The sequence below is a fragment of the Apiospora kogelbergensis genome, assembly GCF_038363985.1.
Source record: "Apiospora kogelbergensis strain CBS 113332 chromosome Unknown utg000005l_segment0_segment0, whole genome shotgun sequence".
In the NCBI taxonomy this organism is placed as follows: domain Eukaryota; kingdom Fungi; phylum Ascomycota; class Sordariomycetes; order Amphisphaeriales; family Apiosporaceae; genus Apiospora; species Apiospora kogelbergensis.
This window is the reverse complement of record NW_027117422.1, coordinates 1723685-1749583: the sequence shown is the minus strand read 5'-3', so window position 1 is coordinate 1749583 and position 25899 is coordinate 1723685. Positions and strand designations below refer to the sequence as shown.

Sequence of the window (25899 nt, the reverse complement as noted above, 5' to 3'; positions counted from 1 at the left end):
TAGTACATAAATCCTTCCTCTGTAGTATGAATCGAGTCTACACTATTATTCACTTCTTCCACTCACATCTGTTTACCAGAAAAGGATTTGGAATATCCTTCCTCTTCAGCACACACAAGCAAATACTGCTCTATCGTTCATCATGCAGTCTCAAGCATGTCTTTCTCTGTTAGGATTCATATCCTTTGTAATTGGAAATTTCTGGGTATTCGAGGTGAAGCAGTCTAGCCGTAATGTCAAAGCTGGCATTGCCACCTACAAGTTCTTCAACGTAAGTGTATTGCTACAATCTATTTCTTTGGTCTCGTTAAAGCACATGTTGAAGTTCAGTATTGCCAGTATGGGTTTCTAACAGCAAGATTCAGGAAAGTTATCCCGACGTACGTATTATGCTCAAAGCTCGATCTCTATATATCACCAAGAGTCTAGTGCAAGAACCGGAAAGAGTGCGACAAGCGATTATAGCTGTTGTGGAGCCCATAAAACACTGATTCGCCTAACACAAAACGAATAATTTGTTAATGTATAAGATGCAGTGTCCCGAGGTAGAGGCGGCGCCTACGTGGATGCAAAGAGATGACGTGAGCGGCAACAAGAAGGGTATTCGCATTGTTGGCTCCGATATCTTATCGCCCCAGATCTTCGAGGCCAATGTCCAACATGTCCATTTCAGTGAGCTCGCCCCTTTTGATCGCCTTTGGAGTTTCCAGCCCGTAGGCTTTGCTTTGCAACTGGGTTCAACTGAGTCTGACTGGGTCCTTTTACAACTACAGCAATCTACGAGGACCGTGACTACCAGATATTTGACACGGACGGCAATGAGCACGGCTTTTGTCAGCCCCCCACGGCCCTGCGTTCATTTGTGGTGACTCGGACGATATAGACGGCAATTCCGTTTTCCACTGCAACAGTGATTACACTGTGGCAGATATGAATTAGAAAGTCAGTTGGCACGGGGCCTATGCAGTGATAAATACGTCTGGAGAGTGAAATAGCTATCGGCCAAATGAAAATCTCTGGGATGGTCATTGGTGGATTGATTGACTGCGGCTTTACACACAATTGATCAAAATGTAATTTATTTGTTAAGGGGTTAAGACCATTGTCTGCCTTTGGATCAAATTGAATACTAATTTATGCTGAACATCTTGAATTATATTAAATCGGACTGCTACATTAGCCTTAACTGTATGCCACAGAATAGATATTTTATTGCATTCACTTACATTCCCCTCGGCCACAACACTTCCTTTCTATAAGAGCCTCATCTAAGCCCACTAGCCATAAACTCCCCCTTCGAAGCTAATTTTCAAATCATCTTTACACAAAAAGAAACTGTCCAATTGATCTTCACGACATTACATCCGAGACTCGCCATGTATTTGATACTTGGTGTTCTCCTTCTAGAGCTCGCATCCTTCGCCTTGGGAAATTTCTGGGCTTTCACAGAGTTTCATGACGACTACGACTATTTCAAGTTCTACGATGTAAGCCATACGTCCCTTTTAGTGCCTGAACGACTGGCTCCATTATGAACGTCAGATCTAACCAGGGCTACAGGAAAGCAACCCAAGTGTAAGTCGTCCATCAACCCAAGCTCCCACTCCCGGCCTCCTTGTGCCAAATACACCAGGCACCAGCACGTCTCATAGGCCTGTGTCGTGTAAACATGACGACACCTTCCAGTGCCCTACGGAAGAGCGTCAGCTGAGTCCCAGGCAATGTAGTGCGATAAGGTAATGGCAGCGCCCGAATATGGGATCATCGACGACGTGAGCAGCTACGTTGGTGTCCGTGTTGATGGATTTAAAGAGGACCCCGACCAACTCGAGGTCCATACGAATTCTGTCCACTTCAGTACGTTTCAATCAGCAAAGTCACTTTTCACCAATTCTATCAACAGCTCAAACATGAGATGCTAATCTGAAACCTGTCCCAACTCGCAGCCATCTACAAGAACCGAGGGTACAGAATCTACGACACCAACGACGTGGAGCACGGCTTCTGCCAGCACGTTAACACTGTGTCATTTATTTGCGGGGGAGATGGCCGCTCGGGTTATGGGGAGGTATTGGTCCTTCACTGTAACAGTGATGACTACACGGCGCAAGTGCTCAATGGCTAAGGCTGGGTTCGGGATTTCCAGCTACGAACGAGGGAAAGGGTGGTGACGCAGGCCAGGGCGGGGTTATCTAATAACAATACAACAAGTCAGCCCTCGATGTGTCAATGTGGGAGGTTTCGCTAGTGACTGTACACAAAAGGGAGGAGACCTTTATTTTATCATTGTTCAATTATTTGTTACGTATTCCATTACTGAAAGGGGAGTTGGATGAAAAGGCGGCGGGCGTCCAACGCGACAATGGAGGACCGTGCAGAGATGGAGATCGTGGTGGACGCACCAAACTCTATCGCGACGTCGGTCAAAAGAGCGAAGCGGGCGAAGCCCAGCGCCAAAGCACGCGAGGCGCTACTCTCGAATGAAGGCGACATCGGACCGGAGACAAGCTCGAACAATAAAGTGTCCATCGAGCCGGAGGTGCTACAGCGCATCTACGAGCTCGTGGCCAGCTCCCAGAACGAGATCCGAGACCTGAAAGAGATCATCAACAACCAGCAGGCAATCATCCAGCGGCTCACCGCCGAGCTTCAAAATGTCACCCAGCAGTTGGAAGAACTCAGGAACAGCGCGGCCCTCGCCGGCAGCGCCCAGACGAGCCCGCAGGCCTCTTACGCGCAAATCGCACGCACGCCCCCAACGAGCCAACCGAGCAACGTACGCACACTTACCTCGATGAACACGACGCCTTCTACGTTTACCGACACCTTGTACTGCACTATCGATACGTCCCGGATAGAGGAAGATAAACGAGCAAATGTGACCGCCGGGACGGTTCGAGCCGCCATCGAGAAGGAGATGCGAGCGACGGGAGAACAGAAGGCCTGGCGATGCCGCGCCGTAACCATGGACCCTAGGAAGCCCCAGCGTATCAAGATAGTTTGCCGAGATGAGACCGAGCACCGACTAGTCAAACAAGCTGCCGAGAAGACGAGCGTGTCTGGAGCTCGCGTCCTGCGAGACGAATTGTACCCGATTAAGGTAGACAGCGTCAGGCGCACAGCGGTCCTGGACGAGAACGACAACATACGAGACGGAGCTGCCGAGGCATTTGGACAAGAGAACGAGACGACAGTCGCTAAAGTGGCATGGCTGAGCCGAAAAGACAACGGGAAGGCATACGGCTCCATGGTCGTTTACCTGACGAAGGCGGCCGAGGCGCGGAAGTTCCTCGAGGAGGGCTTCTTCTACGCCGGAGGCGAGTCGGGCTACACGAGGGTATTCGAGCGACGAGAGCGGCCGGAGCAGTGCTACAACTGCCAGCAGGTGGGACACAAGGCATTCCAGTGCAAGAACACCCAGACCTGCGGACGATGCGCGAAGCAGGGGCATAGCCACCAGAGCTGCGAGGCAACCGTTCCGAAATGCGTCCTGTGCGGAGGACCACACGAGTCGTTTAGCCGACACTGTCCGAAGCTGTACCCATCGAACCATGACTAAACCGTTCCGTATTATTCAAAACAACGTGAGGAAGCAAGGACCCGTACACGACAGTCTCCTCAACGATGAAGAAGTACAGCATGCGACAGTGATCTCGATTCAAGAGCCGCACGCGAGGATGGTTCAAGGGAAGCTTCTGACGACACCGATGGGACACCATAGGTGGGTCAAGATGGTTCCATCAGTTCGGAGAGAAGGGAGGTGGCCGATTCGGAGCATGCTCTGGGTCAGCAAGGAGGTGGAAGCGGAACAGGTCCCGGTCGAGTCCCCAGACATTACCGCGGCAGTCGTGCGGCTGCCGGAACATGCGGTCTTGGTGGCGTCCGTATACGTCCCTGTGGAGGACCCCCGGCGCTCCAAGAAGTGTGCAGAAAGCTGCGCACCGCCATCGAGGCAGTGAGAAGGAGGACGGGAACAGCAGTAGAGGTGGTTATCACAGGGGACTTCAACCGACACGACCAGCTCTGGGGAGGAGAGGATGTGCGACTGGAAAAGCAAGGAGAGGCGGATCCGATTATTCATTTCATGGCCGAACTCGGCCTCAGCAGTCTGCTCCCGCGGGGCACGAAAACGTGGAGTGGCGGAGCCTACAGTACGACCATTGACCTCGTCCTAGCATCGGAAGCGATGAAAGATTCTCTAGTCAAGTGCAGGGTGCTCGACACGGAACATGGGTCGGACCACCGGACCATGGAGACGGTCTTCGAGTTGGCTACACCAGCGTCTACGGGCCAAGAGCGGCTCCTCTTTAAGAACGCCCCGTGGAAAGACATCAACGCCAGGATCGCAGCAGCGTTGGCCACGACCCCTACGGGCGGAACTGTCCAGCAGCAGACTGACCGGCTGATGGGAGTCGTACTAGAAGCGGTGCACGCACTGACTCCCAAAGCCAAGCCATCGCCGTATGCGAAACGATGGTGGACGACGGACCTGACACAACTTCGGCGCATCTACACATACTGGAGAAACCGAACCCGGACCGAGAGAAGGGCAGGCTGCACCAGGCATGACCTAGAGGCAACGGCGAGGGGCGCCGCAAAACAGTACCACGATGCGATTCGACAGCAAAAGAAGAAGCACTGGAACGAGTTTCTCGCCGACAACGATAATATCTGGAAGGCGGCAAAGTATCTCAAGGCGGGCGACGACACGGCATTCGGGAAGGTCCCCCAGCTCGTTCGAGCAGACGGGACGACCACCTCTAACCATACGGAGCAGGCGGAAGAACTCCTCACCCAGTTCTTTCCACCGCTCCCGGACGAGATTGCCGACGAAGGGGACCGCCCGCAGAGGGCGCCTATCGAGATGCGCGCCATCACGATGGAAGAGATCGAGCGGCAGCTGTTCGCGGCTAAGTCTTGGAAGGCGCCCGGGGAGGACGGCCTGCCGGTGGCGGTCTGGAAGGGAGTGTGGCCGGTGGTCAGGCAACGGGTTCTCACGCTGTTCCATACCTCGCTCGAGGAAGGAGAGCTACCAACCCAATGGCGCCACGCGAAGATTATCCCTCTCAGAAAGCCCGGCAAAGAGGACTATACGATAGCGAAAGCCTGGAGGCCGATCTCGCTACTATCCACACTGGGAAAGGTGATGGAGTCGGTGATTGCGGAAAGGATTTCCCATCTAGTCGAGACGTTTGGGCTCCTCCCAACTAACCACTTCGGCGCCCGGAAACGACGGTCAGCGGAGCAGGCGCTTATGCTCCTGCAAGAACAAGTCTACGCTGCGTGGCGAGGTCGTAAAGTCCTCAGTCTTGTAAGCTTCGATGTTAAAGGGGCGTATAACGGGGTATTCGACGTCAGGTTGCTCCAGAGGATGAAAGCGCGAGGAATACCAGATCAGTTGCTCCGTTGGATTAAGGCTTTCTGCTCAGGTCGTACGGCGACGGTTCTGGTAAACGGGCATACGTCCGAAAGCCGGAGCCTACCACAGGCGGGCCTACCCCAAGGGTCTCCCCTGTCTCCGATCCTGTTCCTCTTCTTCAATGCGGATCTGGTACAGCGACGAATCGACTGCTACGGGGGCGCTGTCGCCTTTGTAGACGACTTTACGGCTTGGGTCACAGGCCCAACGGCGCAGAGCAATCGCGAAGGGATAGAAGCCATCATCAACGACGCCCTCGCGTGGGAAAGGAAGAGCGGTGCGACGTTCGAAGCGGACAAGACAGCCATCATTCACTTTGCGCGTAAGCCGTATAAAGCCGACCCGACACCCTTTACCATTAAAGGACGCGAGGTGCGGCCCAGGGAGCACGTTAAGATCCTCGGGGTCATTATGGACACGAAGCTCAAATATAGGCAACACATCGCCGAAGCAGCGGCTAAAGGACTAGAGGCCGTGCTGGAACTACGACGGCTTAAAGGCCTCTCCCCTGCCACGGCGCGACAGCTGTTCACGGCTACGGTAGCATCGGTGGTGGACTACGCATCGAACGTCTGGATGCACGAGTGCAGGTACAGAGCAGCGGCGCCGGTCAACCGAATCCAGAAAATAGGGGCGCAGGCAATCGTGGGAACCTTCATGACGGTGGCTACGATCGTAGCGGAAGCAGAGGCCCACATTGCCGCAGCCCAAGACCGATTTTGGCGGAGAGCGATCAGAATGTGGACGGACATCCACACCCTCCCAACGACCAACCCCCTTCGCAGCAGCACAGCGCGAATACGGAAGTTCCGGAGATACCATCGATCGCCATTCTACCAAGTAGCGGACCTGCTCAAAGACATACCGATGGAAGAGTTGGAAACTATCGAACCGTTCGCACTAGCCCCGTGGGAGAGCCGGACAAGGACGATCGCGGACGAGTCGGACGCGGAAACTGAGGTCGAGCACACCGACTGGGCCGTGCGCATTGCGGTCAGCAGCTCGGCCAAGAACGGTTTAGTTGGGTACGCAGGCGCTGTCGAAGTGAGGTCATCGACGAGAGCCAGCCCTTTGCTCGAGACCCGTGCCGTCACTCTGGGCTCGAGAGAGGAGCAGAACCCATATACTGGAGAGTTGGCTGCTATAGCAGATATGCTACACTCGTTGCCGAAGCTTCGCTACCGGAGTATCCTGCTGTTTACGAGGAATAGGGCAGCAGCACTCACGCTAAAGAAACCACGCCAACAGTCCGGACAGCAATATATCTGCCGGGCCTATCAAGCTATCGCGGACCTGAAAAGGGAAGGAAATAACGTAACGATCGCCTGGTTCCCGACGAGTAAGGAAAACAGGCTTATGGACCGCGCGAAGAAGGAAGCGAAGACCACGACACGGCTAGGCGCCGAGCCAGGGACCAAGATGCCGGGTGCGAAGTCAACAACACTGAACCTGGCATGGGCCAAACGGGGTGCTTTAACCAAGTTGCCGGAAGGTGTCGGGAAACACTCCAAGCGCGTCGACACAGCTCTTCCGGGAAAACATACGAGGCAGCTGTACGACCGACTTTCGTGGAAAGAAGCCAGCGTTCTGGCCCAGCTCCGAACAGGGAAAGCGAGGTTGAACGAATACCTATATCAGATCAAAGCGGCACCGACCGATCAGTGCGACTGCGGATGCGCGAGAGAGACGGTAGAGCACTTCCTCTTCCGATGCAGCAGATGGACAGCATACCGAGCAGAGATGTTACAGTGCACGGACACCCACAGGAGCAACTTGTCCTTCTACTTGGGTGGCAAGTCACCATCGGACGGCAGGTTTTGGTCTCCCGACATGGAGGCCGTCCGAGCAACGGTACGATTTGCTATAGCGACCGGCCGACTGGACGCATACCAATCAACCCAAAGGGGCACCCCATAAGGCCATCTACTAACCTATTATACTAATACTAACTACCCCGTGCCTCAGACTGCAGGCGCCGCTTCAGCTGCCGAGGATAGGATGCTGGACACTTGGAGAAGGGCCTTCAAGCTGGCCTGGCAGGAAATGCTACTAACACGGGATCCTAAACAGGAACGTGCTGACGGAAATGGAGTGACCAACTGAAAATGGAGCATGCATGGGCTTTAGGTGACAAGTAAGCGATTCAAGAATGTACTATAGATTATCGATAGTTGCCCTTTCGGCTTCGCCGCCCGGGCGTTAATAAATTGTGTGTGTGTGTGTGTGTCAATGTGGTTGTTGTGCAATGCAAGCGTCTAAGCCACTGTGGCTAATGACATGGTAGTCATGGCTGAGAAATTACCGCTTTGGGTTGCAGAAATGCGGGTGCGGGGCAGGCGTTGGCCCCACCTTCCTCGAGAGACGAGACATCGAGGGGGAATAAGCAATCGTGCCTCGGTCGGAAGTAGGCACTGAATTCATGCAGAGTCGCACCTGCCGTACAAGGGCGAGGGGGATGGCACGAGGCCTGCACCATGACAAGTTCTTCTGGTTCACTATTCTCAATAGAAACGTCCGCCAGTTCATTCTGCAGTTGTAATTGCAGTCAAGCGCCCTGTCTTGCCATTACTGTCGATACAACGAGATCAAGCGTTTTGTTTATCTGGGTTCCAGGCTTGTCTTGCCGTTGAAACCTTGACGCCACCCAACCCAAACTGTCAATGGACTGTAGGTTCAGCCACCATCGCTGATGCTACATTGCACCATCTGATTTACCCACTGACAAGTCGAGACAGTGACCACCGCAGGTGCCGCCATCGGCACTGCAGCCGTTGCGGCCTACCTAGATGGAAAATACCATATTCGCAAGGACTTATGGAGTCCCAGTCCATACTGGCGGATGCTGCGCCTCATGCTCTACGTGAAGCAGAAAACATGGGCTGGCAAATTGACCGTCTACGACATGCTAGAGGACCACGCCAATTCGTCCACGGCCAAGAACGTGTTCCTGATCTTCGAGGGTCGCCAGTGGACATACGCGCAATTTTTTCAAGCTCTGCAACCAATCGGGAACTGGCTCATCAATGACCTCGGCGTCAAGCGCGGCGAAGTGGTGGCTATCGATAGTGGCAATTGCCCTGAGTATCTGATGCTCTTGTACGCCCTCAATGGCATCGGTGCATGTGCTGCTCTGCTCAATTGCAACCTCACTGGAAAGGCCCTGGTTCATTGTGTCGAAATTGCAAAAGTCCGATACGTGCTGACCGAAAACCACGTGCGCCATCTCGTGGACCCCGTCGAGCAAGAGCTGGCCCAGTCCGGTTGTCAAGTGGTGCACTTCGATCGCGACCAGATAGAGAGCCTCTCTGATATTGGCCCAATCCCTCGATCCAGGCGGAAGAATTTGGATCCCACAGACTTGTCCGTACTCCTGTACACCTCTGGCACCACCGGTCTGCCTAAGGCCGTGGCCACTACGCGAACCCATCAGCTGGTTATCAGCCAGGGCGGGTTCGGGAACAGGATCCATCTTGGCCCGGGCGATCGGATGTATACTTGTCTACCGCTTTACCACGCGGCAGCCTACGGACTGTGCATCCTCATCTGCATTGGTAGCGGCGCTACCGTCGTCCTGTCCCGCAAATTCTCTCACCGGACCTTCTGGCCCGAAGTTCACGAGTCCGGCGCCACCCACATCCAGTACGTCGGCGAGTTGTGTCGGTACCTCGTCAATGCGCCGCCAGGCCCACTCGACCAGGGTCACCGAGTACGCATGGCCTGGGGTAACGGCATGCGCCCCGACGTCTGGGAGCCCTTCCGGGCGCGGTTCGGTATCGAGTGCATCAACGAGCTCTACGCCGCGAGCGACGGGCCGGGCTTCGTCGCCAATGCCAACCGCGGCGACTTCTCGCGCAACGCCATCGCGGTGCGCGGTCCGATCTGGAACCTTAAAAACTACGGCTTCGAGACTCGCGTCCTAATCGACCCGGACACGCAGGACATGGTGCGCGGCCCAGACGGCTTTGCCGTTCGCGCCAAGACAGGCGAGGCGGGCGAGATGATCCACTGGGCTAACCCTACGACCCCTGCCGCCGCCAGTCCGTACTACAACAACCCGCAGGCGACCTCGAAACGATACGTCGCCGACGTATTCAAGAAGGGTGACCTGTGGTTCCGCTCCGGTGACCTGATGCGCCTTGACTCGGAAGGCCGCTTGTACTTTGTGGACCGACTCGGCGATACCTTTCGATGGCACTCAGAGAATGTGTCAACCAACGAGGTGAGCGACGTGGTCGGTGAGTTCCCGCAGATCGACGAGACCAACGTCTACGGCGTGTTGGTGCCCAACATGGACGGACGCGCTGGCTGTGCCGCGGTGGTGTTGCGTGAAGGTACAGCGATCCCTGACGTCGACTGGAAGGCTCTGACGGCGCATTGCCGTGAGCGGCTGCCCAAGTACGCGGTGCCCCTATTCATTCGTGTGGTCCAGCAGCTGGAGTACACGGGTAACATGAAGATCAAAAAGGGGGGTCTGAGAACCGAGGGCGTGGACTTGGAGCTTATGGAGAGCAATGCGAAGGCTCTGGACAAGGAGCCGGATGCCATGTTCTGGCTACCCCCTGGATCGGAGTCGTACATGCCATTCCAGCAAAAGCATCTGCAGGAGCTACGAGGTGGCCGGGTTAAGCTCTGAATGGGTCGTGCTGATGCTTTTAGAGGGGCAAATACGATGTTATGTAATATCTGAGTTTCGTTTTCATTTAAAGTTCAGAGTTTTGCGAATTCTACCCCTCGTGAAGTGCTCCTTTACGTTCCTTAGCCGACCTAAATAAATATTTGGTGTACTACAGTGGCATATTCTATGTTGCTTTTCACAATGCTTCGATCTGGGGAGATGCATAGAAAATGTTGGCGCTGTGTGACTGTTTCAACTGAAACTACTTCACACCTCCGACATGCTCCCGATTTGAGCGGATATTGTTGAATGGCGTTGCAACAATGTGGTAGACTGTCGTTAGGCCGAGCTCCGGCTACACGAGGGAGTCAAACTGGTTGGTTATTGGCATGTTAGCGACATCCGAGATGCAGCTAAAATCGGGCCTTTGCTAGCGGAGGACGAGATCCACCGCCAATGACATGTTGTTTTGCCAGCGTCGCCGAACGGGCAGTCGAACAGTTTATTAAAGTTTCGGGATCGTCAGCCATTCACTTGCCAGTTGTGACATAGTGCTGCATAAGGGGAAGGCAACGGCCCAGTGAACGGGTGTGTCGCCAAAGGCCTCGCTTACGACAAGTTTGTCATTACCCCTCATCTGTTGTCTGGATAATAGCTCATGGAACGTTCTGATGTCAATGGACATAAATACGCTATTTCCCCGACCGTGTTCAATCAGCTCTCCTCAATTCTCTTTCCTCCAAGCCTCATCACGTTGGACACCATCATATATTCAGTTACTCAATTATCCACCACTTACGGTACGAATATAATGGAGAGTCATGGAGACATGTCATGATGGGGAGTCTTTGGTCAAGGTAACTATGCAAAAGATTGCAGCCGGGTGTTCGACCTGCTTTGCCATGCTGCCACCGTTCTCTTGATGGTAGCATGGCAAACGGGTCGATCTGAGAAATACCGGTGAACTTGATCTGGATAATACCAGCGAAAGGACATGCTTCTTTGACATCCCACCCCTTGCCCCTATCGTGACGATGGCACTGACACACGCAGCATCTTGCTTGATCTCCTATCATGTCGACTGATAAGATCACCTTCCTGACCAACTGGTTAGAACTGACCGAGAAGCAGTGTACAATGAGACTTGGCTGACCCTGAACAGGCACGCGACGCCATACCATGCCCCGCTGTACTTGGCACAAGCCAAGGGCTACTTCAAGGATGAGGGCATCAAGGTCGCCCTTCTTGAGCCCAACGACCCGAGTGTGAGAAACTTGCGTGATTGGCCAACCACTTAGGTACTGACAAAAACTTTAGGATGTCACTGAGATCATCGGCTCCGGAAAAGCCGACCTTGGATTCAAAGCCATGATCCATACCCTTGCTGTGAGTTGACCCCCATCAACATTTCAAAGCTCACTGTGGGCTACGACTGACCATGTCGCGTCTGTAGGCCAAGGCCCGTGGCTTCCCCGTCCAGTCTGTCGGAAGTTTGCTGGACGAGCCCTTCACCGGCGTCATTTACCTCAAGGACTCGGGCATCACCCCTGACTTCCGCACCCTCAAGGGCAAGCGCATCGGCTACGTCGGCGAGTTCGGCAAGATCCAGATCGACGAGCTGACGTCGCACTACGGCATGCAGCCCACGGACTATACGGCGGTGCGCTGCGGCATGAACGTGTCGCGGGCCATCATCCAGGGCGACATTGACGCCGGCATCGGGCTGGAGAACGTGCAGATGGTTGAGCTCGAGGAGTGGCTCGCGGGCCAGGGCCGGCCCAAGTCCGACGTGCAGATGCTGCGCATCGACGAGCTGGCCGAGCTGGGCTGCTGCTGCTTCTGCTCCATCCTGTACATCGGCAACGAGGCCTTCCTCGAGGAGCACCCGGACAAGGTCCGCGCCTTCCTGCGCGCCGTCAAGCGCGCCACCGACTTCGTACTCGCGGACCCGGACGCCGCCTGGGCCGAATACGTCGACTTCAAGCCCGTAATGGGAACCGAGCTCAATCGCAAGATCTTCGAGCGCAGCTACGCTTACTTCTCGGCCGACCTGAAGAACGTGGCTCGCGACTGGGACAAGGTCACGCGCTACGGCAAGCGCCTCGGCGTCCTGAGCCCAGGCTTTGCGCCCAACTACACCAACGGCTTCCTAGGTTGGGACCTTGCCGGCGAGTCTTCGGACCCCACGGGCGACCAGAAGAAGATGGTGGAGCTACAGAAGGGCGTCGCGGCTAAGGGCGGGTTCTGTCGACTCAATGCACAGGTGGCTGTTTAAGGGGTAGCCGTCATTTATGCACTTCGGCTTTGGGGGCGTGATGTGCTGTGACTAAATGGGCAAGACCATGATGCTTGGTAATGAGACGACTCGGACATTCTCTCGCTTAAATTTGTCTTCCGATGCATGTAACTATTGTCATTGCCACTCGCTTATCGTAATTGATATCTGATACAGATCAACATCTTCAGTGCGAAATAATCATCCATGTTATTATTGTTTGCATGATCGTGTAATAAATATTCCTAGCAATACTTCGCCACTTCTGGGCTATGAGCTTCTACCCCTTTCAAGCTGCTATCCCACTCCAGCTGTGATCCCATTCCAGCCAAAGCGGCCATATTCCTGGGGCATGAGGCACGTTGAATATTCATGCTATGCCAAAGACACAGCCTGCGCAAAGATAAAGGAGTTATTACGAGCGAAACAATTATCAATGCCTGGAACTTTCTGTTGGACATACCAGAACACGTTGTTTGAGACAAGAGGGGGAGCAACAAGAACGTGGTCGTTTGCTTCTACCCTGCAAACGCCTATTGACCGCGTACTTAATTGATAGCATCTTACTCTGACCTACACGGTTTGCAGAATTAATTGGTCATCAAATAAACGAAAGTCCGATCTGCCCTACCAACTAAATACAACTAAACATGAATAAAAGACGTCCAATCGTGTCGCCAAACAGACAGGCTGTGCCGCCTCCTCTCTCTCAGCGAGCTATATTGCCTCAATCATATAAACGCAACCCAACTTCTACTCCCCTGAGCCATCAAGGGAGTAGTGACAGCATCAGCAGTACCTATGTCAACTTTCACGTTGCTAATCCCAATGCTCTTCCGAGCTCTCGTCTCTCCGACTCCGCTACTGCGGTCTCCCATGCCTCTCGCTCCGATAGCTACATTACTCCCACTCGATCTCACTTCCGCCATTCGCCGCAACCCCACAGTGCCATGGTCTCTTCCATCAGCTGCTGGAGTCCGGATAGCTCGGAAGATGAATATGTCAGAGGTAACAGAGGTAGCGGCAGCAGTATTATGCGCCGCCTCTCGGACGCCGCCAGCGGCCTGGCTAGGCGACTGAGCTCTGGGTCTAGCAAGCCCAGTTCGAAGCAGAGCAGTAGTAGTGAGCCAGGGCGGAGAACATCTCGCAGCTTTCCACCTTACTATCGATACGGCTATTATCAAGATGATAGCCGGAGAGTTTCATCACGGTGCTCCGCACCCACATTCAGGGGCAGCATCACCAACGCCGATCACGAAAAGGGAAAGGAGAGAGACAGTGTTGATGAAGACTTGCTTCCTATCCGTATATCCCGATCTTCGGGCTCCTTTCGCGGCTCTTGCAGCCAGCTCTTGGCTCGCATCAACACGGATCGCAGAGGACGGCAGCGGCGGCGGAGGCAGGACAACACGCCTCCGCTTTCACGGTCGAGCCAGTACGCCGCGTACATGAGTCGTCGGAGCTCTACGGGAAAGTGTTAATGTTTCATTGGCAGAGGTGGACATGTGCGTCGCGCAAAATAACGAGTACGAGTTCAGCGAAGTGGTGTTGTTTCTAAAAGATCGTACTCATTAGCTGGAGATTGACCGGGATTGAGGCCATTGGCTCAGAAGTCTGATAGTTGCAACTTTTAGACGTCAATGGGGCCACAATTGGATATCCCTGAATCGTTGCTCTAGAAGGGTCATTGAAAGATGTCTGAACTTATGTATTCCAAATAACGTATGTGCTCCTAGGGCACCTATGTACGTGGACAATAAAAAGCCTACATGCACTCCCAACAGTTATGATAGTGAAATGTAGGGCTTTCTATCAGCGCTGTGAAGCACAGATACTAACTTATATGAATCTTTTCTCGTCACATTCTAAACGTCCCGGAATACGCCACCTGCGCTAAGCCCATATGACTTGATGCAGGCAGGGAGTGATTCGACGCAGTAGGGTGACGGCGGTGAGGGTGGCGGCTTCAGCTTCTACCCTGGGCGGTTTGACTCGCATAGAAACTTCAGTCTGCATAGGGAGCACGCCTAGGCGGACGAGAAGATGAGCCAAGAAACCGTGCAATCACCCGACTTCAATTGCCAACGCTGGAAGAACGAACGTGACATTGGTGCGATTAGCGCATGTAGCATCCGGTTGATCATCTCGAGAAAAGGATGGCGAAGACATGGAAGGATGAAATGATGTATTGCGGATGATTCCAAATAAGAAGGGACAAGATTTGTTTGAGCTGGAATTCCCAGCGTCGACGTATTGGGTTCGAAACAAAAACAGTTCAAAACCAGCACCGCCAAACGTTCTAGCCCCTACGCTAGAAACGCTTCACTTTCTGGAGCTAAAACAAGAAAGTTGGTGATGTGACGGGTAAAAGGAAGGAATCAGACGTCGACGATTGGCCCCTGATAAGAGACTGACGAAGGGACCCCGAGTCTCATCTCTGTTTTCGGTCGCATCAGGTCTGTTTGGCTGAGCGACGGCCTCTGCCGAAGATGAAGAGAGGCGTCAGTTCAGATTGAAGACAATGGCTTATTAGCTTTTTAGACGAGACGTCCGTTATACGAACGATGTGGTAGGCCGATCCAATATCTAATCTTTCAAAATTTGCATGGAGGTGCTCATCCAAGCCTCATATTGCACGATATCATATTCCATATTTGATTAACAAACTCTACACAAAAGAGTCATGATCTCCATTGAAGTCGAATATCAATCTCAAGTATGCGACCAGAGATTGGCAATGCGTCCAACTGTCGATATCTAAATCTCGATCAGAGCAACAAAATACACACACGTGGCAAAGGTTCCCTGTCTGAACCTTGCTAGGGCAAGTGAGGTCATCGATTTGACCTCAGCTTTGGCCTCCATTGTGGTGTCATGTCACTTGGTCAAATGGAACATGCCATGGCCCGTCCGCGAGCCTAGGTTTGGAAGCTGGGGTAAAAGGGGGAGACTCGCGGGTGGGATAGGTTGAAGCTTAACCTTGCTTCCAGCCGTTGAAAATCGGACGAGCTGTTGGGTGAAGAGCTCGCGGCCTGAACCCCTACTTATGTCAGACGGGCTGGTCCTGGGACACGATCGGCCACGGCCTGGGTATCGTGCTCATCTATGACAAAATTTATACATGAGGGGTATTGCTTTCGCATCCCAAAACTTGTTTTGATCATGTTCATGTTCTTTTCACTTTCATGATAACAGCGTTCTGGATTCCGCCTCTTACTGCGAGATGATACAGGAAACAACCAATATTAATGATCTAATTAACAAGACAAGCCATTTCGCTCCCCATCGCACTATGAGTTCCCGGCAGACTCGCCGCACTCCACACGCAGAGATTAATCCAGGTGTGCGGAGGAAACTGGTCATTGCAATCTGCTTGCTAAGCCTCGGCCTGTCGACGCTTTTGATTCTGCGATCGAAATGGCAGTTTGCAGACTACGGGCCCGAAGAGAAGCCGTCGCTCCAACAGCCCTGGGTAGCGACTAACATCATGAAGCGGTCCACCGCCGACGCGATCGCCAAAGATGAGTTGATACAGCGGAACATACTGGCCTTTGTTGAGTTCGGAGCCGACGCGTCGGAGGTATGGGCGAGTCGATCCGGTTCCGAGTCTCTCAGGGAAGCCAGCCAGGTCCTTCGAACTATAAAAGAGGAACTCCACACGAATGCGAGACCACAGTCGAGGGATGTTTCTGGTGGGCTGGTGGGTCTATGGAAGAGAAGCGGAGAGGCCGATAACACGAAGAGACGGCTGGCACCACGAGGTCTGCTGGAGGACATCGCCGACAAAGGAATCCAAGCCGTCATCAACGCTGCGGGAGGATCTCTGGCGAATGTCGGTTCCGCGGCGGGGATCGGGGTGGGCCAGGGAGCGGTGCAGGGTTTGAAGCTCAAGTCGGCCGACCAGGCCAAAGCCATCGGGCAGCAGATCGTGAAGGAAAGTGGCGACGACGGCAGCGCCCTGAGCCCGGTCGTCGTGGCCGTGGGCAGCAACGCCGCAGCTGTGATTACGCGGTCTATCGATCTGGGAAATCTGACTGGCAACCCAATGCTCGCGCCCGCGGCGAGGGGTTTGGCCGTCGGCTTGGGCAACGGTGCCGTCAACGGGCTGAAGCTGGCGGTACGAGCTCCGCCGCCGAATAGCAGCAGTTTGGTAGACGTGGCGGGGAATCTCGGCTTCGGACTGTCGGATACCGTCGCCAGCGCCATCAATATCTCACAAGTTCTTAACAATCCGACTTCCAACTCTTTCAAGCAACAACTACCGGCGAGTGTGCTGGGCCTGTCGCAGGGTATCGGGAGCGGAGCCGTGTCTGGGCTCAACATCAGCCAGGTCCCGCCTCCCTCGGAGACCAACACCGACGTCCCTTCCCTGCTCAGAGTGTTCGGCTTTGGATTGTCCAATTCCGTCACGAGCAGTATCCCAATCCAGAATCTCGTCAATATCATCCCAGGTGGCGCCGGCGGATTAACCCAGCAGCTGCCCAGCGCCGTCCTGAATCTTGCTACTGGGATAGGGAACGGGGCCGTGACAGGCTTGAAAATTGCCAATGTGCCACCGCCACCGGAGAACACCAGCATCCCAGCCATAGCGGGAACCTTTGGATACGGGATCAGCAACTCCGTAACCAGTAGTCTGAACATCCAAGACCTGCTCTCCAAAGTTGGTGGAAGTGGAATCACAGCGCAGGTACCTCAGATTGCGCTAGGCCTTGGTCAGGGGCTGGGCAATGGCGCCGTCACGGGGCTCAAGCTGAACAACGTCGCGCCGCCCAATGGCTCCAGCGCGGCCGATATCGCAGGAAGCCTTGGCTATGGGCTGAGCTCTTCGGTGACGAGCAATCTGAACCTAAGCGGTATTGGATCCGCCATCAATCCAAAGCTTCTTCTGGACAATCTGCCGCAAGCAGCATCGGGTCTCGGCAGGGGCCTTGGTGCGGGCGTACCCATTGGGCTCGGCCTCCAGCCAGACCCTGGCCCGGTCGTCGGACCGAACGGCACCAAGAACGACGTGGGCGCCATCACCGAGGACTTTGGAACCGGTCTCACCTCCGGCTTCTTGGCCAATGGCACCCTTGCCAAGGTCCTGGCGTCGACTGCGGGGTCAGGTCTATTGCCCAAGATAAACGTCGAAGCCGCCGCCAACGGGTTGGGCCGAGGCCTTGCTCAGGGCGCTACAGACGCCGTCACCGCCATGGGCGGCTTCAATTCGATCCTCAACGGGAACGCGACAGTGCCGGCCGGTCCCGTCCCCAACACCCCGGTTCAGTTCAACGACTCCCTGAACGGCGCCGCCGTCGGGCTGGGTGAGGGCTTAGGGACGGGTGGCGTCCTCGCACTACAGAAGATCTTGACGAGCGGCCAATTGGAAGGCCTCACCATGAATCTCACCAAGACGGTACGAAGCTTGGTCCCGCGTAATGCTCTTCTTCCTGCCGGCCCGCCCAGCTACGATCTCCTGGACCCACGGCAACTGAATACCACTCCGATACTCACTCCGACACCGGTCCCGCAGTCCAAAGCCGGCGAGCTCGGGAAGATCAACATCACAAAACTGATCACAAGCGAGACGCTCTCACATCTGGTGCAGCGGGGTCTCGACTTGATGACGCCGCGGGGCTTCGGGGGCCTCGCACTCTTCGCGCAGTCGACGTTCAAGCAGCCCCAGGATTTCAGCATCGACAAGGTCAAGCCCTTTCTCCCGCCAGGCGTCGTCGAGTTCACTAGCGATGGTCACCGCTACCAGCTAAACCCCCGCAAGGGTATCGAGCTGGCAGACTCTGGCGTACTCCACGCCGTCAACGCGATCTCGGTGGATGGTTGGACCTTCACTACCTTGTTTGTTTTTGTTTCGCTGCATAGTAAGTATACTACTCGGAAGCGCTCACGCATTGCTTTCGGGCATGATGGTCGACTGACGAAATCCATCTTTAGTCACATTTGGTATTGCTGGGCTTCTGGGCTTCATCCCACTGGCTCTCGCACTCGAAGCCGGTCGGAATATTGTTCTGCGAATCCATAAACCTCACGTCATGGCCAAGAACCCCAGGCGCGTCAATGTGCTATGGCTCGCTGTCGGCTTTCCGCTTATCATCATGCAATTCGTCTTTGGTATAGTTGCAACCAACACTGCGCCGCATTTCAAGTCAGTTCATGGTGTATGTACAGCTCGCCACTTAACTAATAAGCCCAACGTTTCCTCGCCAGTTTGATTATGTCCTCGATGAATAGCTAACGCATGAAATTCGCCAGGTACTGGGCCTCCTCGCCACCATCGTAGGCCTCTTCGCAGTGCTCCTGCACTATTTCGTTAAAACGCGCGCCCCCGAAGAGGTGATGCCAAGCTCGACGCTCACGACGATCCGACACACGACCAACGGACTTCTAGTCGTCCTGTCCGTCGCTGCAGGGCTCTCAGGCTTCGGGCTGGTGAGTACCATCACTGTGGGCCTCACGCAAACGGTCTACTTCGAGTATGCCGTGCTGATCGGCTTCGCCGTCGCGCTGCTCGTCGTCCCCACCGTCTTCGTCTACCTGCTCGACTGGGCCCTTGTCTACCGTGCCCGCAGGCTGCACGCGCGCGGCGTGCGCATTCAGGACGAGAAGGTCGTGCTCGTGGAGCGGGCGCGGAGACGGGCGGATCGGGGGAGGAGTTCGTCCTCGTTCCCGCCGATGTTTCCTTCGACGCGTTAAAAGGTTCAGATCTCGCTTGGTGATATGAAGGTAGGCATACTTGACAACAATCCAAGTTATCGTCAAAGTTTGTATTGCTTCGAAAGATTATACAAGAGGTTTGCAGGCACTCCGTTTGTATTCTGTTTCTTTCTACAGCGGCTAGCTAGCGTATCAATAATTTGATGATGTCAAATTTCTCCTCTCCGTGGTTTAGCCACCGCAGGTCACTGCCAACTTGATCTTCTCGATAACCCGACGGTCGACATAGATTTGAATGACCGCGCCTTAATCGCTGAGCCACAGAGCTGTAGGTAGCTCCTGTTTCTGCAACATAGAAGGCGATCGAGATGACCGAGGCTTGGGAGAGACGAGACGAGAAGCGCGAGCGCAGTCAAAGACACAAAGAACACGAGGATAGTTCAGCTTGCCGTAAGCGACTGGCTCAACGAGGGGGGGCATGGTGGGATGGATGGGAAAGCGGGGAGGAATCAAGCAGTAGGACACCAGCAGCACAAGCACTAGTTGCAATAGAAGCAAAGTTCAATTACACGCTTTCTCCTCGTTTATCTAATTTTCCATTCCTCCGTTACGGTGTTCTGCTCACATCTACCCCTCTCCCGACTCATTGCCTAGCCAGCCTATGAAAAGTTGTGTGCTGCATGGCTCGTCTATTTAGTTCCATTGCAGACGAGTACGCGAGGACATGGTGGCCTATGATTGGTTCAACCCGCTGCCAAAACACCCAAAGTTGCAGGTAATCCTACCCTACCTGTCACCATATAGTGCTTGTGCATGATAAGAAGCCTAACCATACCCTGCCCAAATAGGCTGCTGGACTAATATAGGGGTTCCATGATTTTGTCCGCAAATACAGTACATAAAGATCCGACACCTCAATATCGTACACCGTCGATTCCCACAGTCTCGCATCTATTCGACCAACTTGGCACGACCAGACTCCAGAGATGGATACCCATTATCGTATGAAATCAGAACTTGAGGCTGCTACGACCCCGGAAGCTGTATGTTTTGAAGACCGTCAATCCGATGGACGCCTGAAGGTGGACAGGCACGGTCTGCCGCTGGTGCCCCAGCCCTCAGACAACAAAGATGATCCGCTGGTATGACATTGATATCTTTCATATGCACCACGCCGGCTAATGCTCACTTGTCCGAAGAACTGGCCCAAGCCCTTAAAGCTCGCCGTCTTGCTGCAGGCATCTCTGTTGACGCTGATGGGAACCATGGGCGCCGCGACCATCAACCCGGCTTTCGTGCCGCTGGCGGCCGCTTTCCATATCACGCCCGTCCAGGCCTCGTATGAGCTGACAGTATGGACAGTCTTCGGCGCCGTCTGCCCCGTGCTCCTGGTCCCGCTCGCCAACGTGTACGGACGCCGCCCTTTCTACGTGCTCGGCAACCTGCTGGCCGCCGCGACTAACTTTGCGGCCGGCTACTGCACTACCTGGTCCGGCGTCCTGGCCACGCGCGCTCTGAACGGCATGGGCGCTGGCTGTGCGACCGCACTGGGCCCTGCCACGGTCGTAGATCTGTTCTTCTTGCATGAGAGAGGCCTCTTCATGGGTGTTTACACCTTTTGCGTGACCAACGCTCCGCACTTTGCTCCCCTGGCTGGGGGTTCATCGCTCAGAACTTGGGTTGGAGCCAATGCTTTGTGATACCGGTCAGTCATTACCGGTACTAGCATTGTTGCTAGATGGGTACGGGATTAGCGAAAAGACGTTGACACATGATGCAGTCTTATATCCAGTTCGGCCTCTTTTTCGTCACCTACTTCTGTTTCCCCGAGACCCTCTACTCCCGCCAAGTCGACACTGCTTTGCCGACCGAAGTCAACAAACGACCTGTTAGGACATATGTCGGCCTTCTCCTGTTTCGAACCAGCGGATCCGGTACCCGCGAGCAAAAGCTCACCTTGTCCGCCTTCGCGGCGCCGTTCGTCATGATGCGCTACCTGTGCGTCCTCCTGCCCGCCCTGTACTACATGACAGCCTTCGCGTACGGCAGCCTGCTGTTCGGCGCGACAGGCTCGGTCGTGTTCAGGAGCCTCTACGGGTTCAACACGGCGCAGACAGGCCTTGTCATATCCCTCCCTCTCGTCGTCGGCTGCTTCCTGGGCGAGTGCAGCGCGGGCTGGTTCACCGACTGGCTCGTGTACCGCGCGGCGCGGCGCAGGGGCGACGGAGTCCGACGGCCTGAGTCACGCCTCGACGCGCTCTGGCTCGCGCTTCTGGTTCCGGTCGGCACCGTCATCCAGGGTGTGTGCATCTCGCACGCCAAGAGCACAGGCTGGGCCGCCAACGCAGTTGGCATGGCCATCGCGTCGTTTGGGCTGCAGGTCGCGGGCACAGTAACTTATACCTATTGTACCGATGTAAGCTCAGAGGAATTATCTCTTACTTGCCGTTTGTTGTCACCGCTGGTGATTCCAAACCTGTCGGTGACTCCGAACCCGAAGCTGGCTAACAATAGAAAACATTGAAGTGTTACAAACCTCAAACCGCCGAAATCAGTGCCATTTTGTCACTCATCAGACTTATATACTGTAGTATTGTTCCGTTCTACGCGTAAGTGATGGAACTTTATTCTCCAATCTTGCGAATCTGCTGTGTAAGCTAACTGAGTCTGCTCAGGGTCCCATTTGCGGAGAGAATAGAATACCAGTATGCCTGGCTCACTTTTGCATGCATCAATATCGCCTTTCTACTACCCATGGGATTCCTCAGATTGTACGGTGATCAGATTAGGAAAGCCAAGTGGCAAACTATGTCCAAGCGCCACCCAAATATATAGATTACATAAAGAAGAAGCTCACAAAGGATTCAAGGGGTACTCTTCACCAGCATTTGTTCTGAGGTTTCTAGTCGGTGGCCCAGTAGCATCTTCCTTACTACAATTTACAAATACTGGGATTTCCATTCTTTTTGATGAACCAAATGCCTGCCTCGTCAAATGACCCCTTGATCGACTACATGAATAGCAAGGGACCCTCATTTATTCCCCAACCTGTCCGCCGTTAGCTACCAGTACTTTCCGTTCCAGTATTCCAGCTCTTGACATCACGCGTGCTCATCTGACGGTAGTATTGAGAACGCTGGAGATACCTCGTGTTTGAATGATTATTTTTATGTTGCCTTCGCGGCCTATCTGGTAGCCCTTCTGATTAACCGTCTTCTAGACCGAGAGTAAAGGTCTGGGCTACTGACCCGGGCACTATGACGAGGCTGTTGGCCACAAGGCACCGAATGGACACGATCAAAATGTTAAAATCCGTAAATCTGCAACACAGATGATTTGGGTGACCCTTGCTTTTGGCAAGAAATTGAGGAAGAATATGATGAATGAATGACCTTCAACCGTGGGATTACAAACGCGAGGCGTGTTCCGCTGGGGGTAGCTCCATGGGCGCTAAATCTGTAATACCTGATTGGCGAAATGAACTACCCAAGCCCTCCACACCTCAACTTGGCCAAATCCTTGAATCCCGTCGACTCGAAGACCCGTGCGTAGAAAATTATCATAAGTCCCAGTACATATATATAACTATCGTCAGTAGTTCATTTCTCTTTTGCTCTTCATGTTAATGAAGGTATGATCTCAACAGAAACGAAACCATATAAATGTGACTCTGTCGTCGGTAGTGTACGTTCTAGTGATGAGAAATAGCTGAAACACCACCACCAACCCCCATTGAGCAATCACCACACGAATCACTACGACAAACCAGTGGCTACACATCACAATGCACTAATCGTCGTATATCTTATTGCTGCCCGTTTGTGTTGGAGCCGCTTCATCAGCCCATGGCACAACTTGGATCATGCACTCTCCAACTACTCTCGCAACCATTCTTCTGCTCTTCGGTTCAATGAAGATATAACCCAACAGAAACGACGATGAATATGATGAGCCCGACGAAAGGGGATGCGGGCAAGAAGAAGGCCGGACGAATATCATTACGTCGGGGTTCCCATGGAAACGCCAAGACTACACTTCTTGACACGAGGAAGGTGTTCACCTCAGCAGGCGCCGCGAAATTGTCCTGGCGAATTGTTTCAACCCACTTGAACTCACGCGGCTCTTCTCCTGGAAAGCCCGATCAATATCGTCCAGGCTCCGGCCGCGGGTCTCGGGCATAAAACCCCAGCAGACCAGAACAGTCGCCAGTGTACAGCCGCCGAAGAGGAAGTAGGCGCCGTAGCTGGACTCGGCGAGCAGGGTAGGGGTTACAAGGGCGACAAGGAAGTTGCTGAGCCAATTGCCGCTGTGGGCGATACTGGTGGCGCGGGCGCGGGTCGCGGGCCGTTGGATCTCCGCCGCGTAGACCTTGATACCTACGGCCCATGAAATGCAGTACAGCACAGCAAAGGCGTAAATACTGACAAGGACGACCCAGCGGCCTGCGCCGCGGCCCGCGTGCACGGCGTCGGCCGCGTACAGGCTCCCCAGCAGAAACATGGTGCACGTCATACCTAACCCGCCCACGATGGTGTTGGCCCGCCGACCCCAGCGGTCGGCCCAGAGAGTCGCCGGAATCGTTGCAGCGAAGATAACGATTGCCGAGACGCCCGAGGCGAGGAAGGCGGACTCCTGGGAGTCGAGGCCGGCCTGCTGAAAGAGCAGGGGCGCGTAGTACAGTACACCGTCGATGCCACTCAGTTGCTGCATGGTCATGAGGAAAACGGCCAGCAGCAGACGCGGGCGGGCGTCGGAGGCGAAGAGGTCGCGCAGCTGGGACTTCTTCGTCTTGCTCTGGACCGGTCTTGAGGCAGGAGCCATCTCCGTCATCGTGAGGGTGGAACCGGTCGCGTCGACGGCAGTGGCGGGGTTCGTTTCCACGACCTGGGCTGAAAGCTGATCAAGGATCTTCTCGCGGTCGGCGGCAGGTACGCCAAGCTTTTCCCAGGCCTCAACTGCCTCGTTCTCCCGCCCGCGAAGCGTCAGCCAGCGTGGAGAGGCTGGCAGCCAAAACAGGGCCGCCACCGAGAACACCAGGGCGTAGGCGGCGAGTAGGAGGAAGGGCAGTCTCCACGAAAAGGACGAGGGAATGTTGGCACTGCCATAACACGTAAAGAAGCCCGTCATGAGACCGAGAGTCGTGAGCAGCTGGGGCGCGGTGGTCAGGGCCCCGCGGTGCCGCGGCGGGGCCACCTCGCAGATATACACGACCAATGTGCCCAGGTAAAGACCCTCGCCGATACCCTCGACGACGCGGCCCACCACGAACATGACGACGTGTACCGAGGCGGCCTCAAGCGCAGCACCGAGGCTGAAGATGAATGAGCCGATGGCAATGGCGCGGGGTCGGCCCAGGGCGTCGGCCAGTCGGCCGGCGAAGAAGGAAGAAGAAATGGCGGCGGGGATCAGGATGGAGGAGACGATCAGGCCATGGATGGTCGGGGAGGGGTTGCCCACAACATGGGTTTTGAAGTCGTCCATTACCGTCACGGGGCCAATAATACCTGTGTCGATGCCAAAGAGGAAGCCGCCAAAGGAGCACACCATGCAGGCAATCATGTAGCCCGGCGGCTTTTGGAGTAGGCTTGATAGCTTCATGGTGGTCAGTTGCGAGGGTGATTAGTTGATATTCTTTTAGCTTTGGTTATGTCGCCATTTGACAGCCCATCTCCAGGGAATGAGGGCAGTGGCTATCGCAAGGAGGAACATTGATATGTGCTATCGGCATCGGACAACAGTGGCCCGGAAAAGTTCCTGCTGATATATCCATCATGACCGGGGTTAGTGGGCCTAGCAACCTTTTCACATACGTCTAACATCATTCGTCTTGTTCTGGTTTGGAAGTAACGTCGATAGTGAAGGTAAGGCATCTTTGGCTACGTTGGGTACTTAATTTGATGTAGAGACTGAATGAAATACGCTTAATGCGGGGGAATGTCGTCAATGTTGGGAAGGGCGCAGGCTACAGAGCCACTAAGCTGTTGTTGTTGTTGTTGGTCATCAACTTGGCACGGCGCCCTGTGATCCGGGGCAGCGTGTTTCCAACGAGTATTAAGCATGATGAAGTATATCTTAATACAATGTCGATGATTGGTATTAATTAGCAAGTTATACAATCGTTCAATGCGATGTTTTAATCGACCGGGTCTCTTATCCTCTACCCCGTGGGGCCCCAACTTCCAATCTCTAAGGCAGACACGAGATTTGCCATCTCTCGAGCAGGCACCATGCGATACTTCCTCATTCTGGTAGTAATGTCCTGATTCCTCGTGGGTTATTAATCGCCAAGGCAACAGCAACGGGCCGCACACGTGGACCATTTAGTGAATTGACTGAGCATTGCCGTTAACCTGGCGTATCGCTCAGCCTTCAATATCGGCAGCGGGCGTGGTGCCCTGAGCATGTCTATTTCCGCCATTCTCGTCGAGTATCTTGTCCCTTGGAACACCTGGAACTGGCTGTTGTTGTTGCTACCCTGCACCATCACTGACTATAGCATTGGCCAGCGGGCCAATTACCAACCAGATGCTCGGCCGGATAGAATATCCCACACTCTTATTCACTGTTGCCTTGCTTGCTCTTGTCGGCGCCTAGCAATGGAGCTGTACAGTCTAATGCCTGCGGAAACAACGGGAGTTCGTAAAGCGCGCTAACAAATGCTTACTGGACTGCTGCTGGGTAGCAATGGAAACTTCCTACATAGTTACAGTAGCCGCAGGCAAATTCATACGTACACATACAATAAAATCCTGCATCTTTGAGGCTTTCGTGGTCAAGGTTACATCCATGGATCTATATGTTCATATGGAGGCTCAAGTTGCTGATCTTCGATGCTTGGTGGGATTGGTGGGGCTTCTAATTTTACATCTCGGGGCTCACATGGAGACGCCAAAACGCTGTTCTAGCGGTGTTTGACTCCTGAGTACATCGGGATTAGGG

The 25899-nt window shown here is 54.2% G+C and overlaps 8 protein-coding genes across 8 annotated transcripts; 7 read left to right on the top strand and 1 right to left on the bottom strand.

Moving 5' to 3' along the window:
* Positions 1-530: 530 nt before the first annotated feature.
* Positions 531-883, top strand: PG998_007152 (uncharacterized protein; the record flags this gene model as incomplete). The annotated part of the gene is made up of 2 exons (XM_066873968.1): positions 531-672; positions 774-883. 2 exons carry the CDS (start codon positions 531-533, stop codon positions 881-883), a joined length of 252 nt encoding a protein of 83 aa, XP_066729913.1.
* An 856-nt stretch (positions 884-1739) lies between these two features.
* PG998_007151 (uncharacterized protein) lies at positions 1740-2125 on the top strand (the record flags this gene model as incomplete). The annotated part of the gene is made up of 2 exons (XM_066873967.1): positions 1740-1857; positions 1947-2125. 2 exons carry the CDS (start codon positions 1740-1742, stop codon positions 2123-2125), a joined length of 297 nt encoding a protein of 98 aa, XP_066729912.1.
* Positions 2126-8079: 5954 nt separating this feature from the next.
* On the top strand, positions 8080-10052 carry PG998_007150 (uncharacterized protein; the record flags this gene model as incomplete). The annotated part of the gene is made up of 2 exons (XM_066873966.1): positions 8080-8086; positions 8146-10052. The coding sequence occupies 2 exons, from the start codon at positions 8080-8082 to the stop codon at positions 10050-10052; spliced, it is 1914 nt and encodes a 637-aa protein (XP_066729911.1).
* Positions 10053-11108: 1056 nt separating this feature from the next.
* PG998_007149 (protein NMT1) lies at positions 11109-12309 on the top strand (the record flags this gene model as incomplete). Its single annotated transcript, XM_066873965.1, has 4 exons — positions 11109-11143; positions 11197-11299; positions 11352-11420; positions 11488-12309. The coding sequence occupies 4 exons, from the start codon at positions 11109-11111 to the stop codon at positions 12307-12309; spliced, it is 1029 nt and encodes a 342-aa protein (XP_066729910.1).
* A 650-nt stretch (positions 12310-12959) lies between these two features.
* Positions 12960-13790, top strand: PG998_007148 (uncharacterized protein; the record flags this gene model as incomplete). Its single annotated transcript, XM_066873964.1, has 1 exon — positions 12960-13790. The coding sequence occupies one exon, from the start codon at positions 12960-12962 to the stop codon at positions 13788-13790; it is 831 nt and encodes a 276-aa protein (XP_066729909.1).
* A 1811-nt stretch (positions 13791-15601) lies between these two features.
* On the top strand, positions 15602-18999 carry PG998_007147 (uncharacterized protein; the record flags this gene model as incomplete). Its single annotated transcript, XM_066873963.1, has 3 exons — positions 15602-18167; positions 18241-18464; positions 18559-18999. The coding sequence occupies 3 exons, from the start codon at positions 15602-15604 to the stop codon at positions 18997-18999; spliced, it is 3231 nt and encodes a 1076-aa protein (XP_066729908.1).
* Positions 19000-19946: 947 nt separating this feature from the next.
* On the top strand, positions 19947-21795 carry PG998_007146 (uncharacterized protein; the record flags this gene model as incomplete). Its single annotated transcript, XM_066873962.1, has 6 exons — positions 19947-20102; positions 20160-20619; positions 20671-20702; positions 20741-21376; positions 21475-21569; positions 21636-21795. The coding sequence occupies 6 exons, from the start codon at positions 19947-19949 to the stop codon at positions 21793-21795; spliced, it is 1539 nt and encodes a 512-aa protein (XP_066729907.1).
* Positions 21796-23016: 1221 nt separating this feature from the next.
* Positions 23017-24558, bottom strand: PG998_007145 (general substrate transporter; the record flags this gene model as incomplete). Its single annotated transcript, XM_066873961.1, has 1 exon — positions 23017-24558. One exon carries the CDS (start codon positions 24556-24558, stop codon positions 23017-23019), a length of 1542 nt encoding a protein of 513 aa, XP_066729906.1.
* Between the last annotated feature and the right edge of the window lie 1341 nt (positions 24559-25899).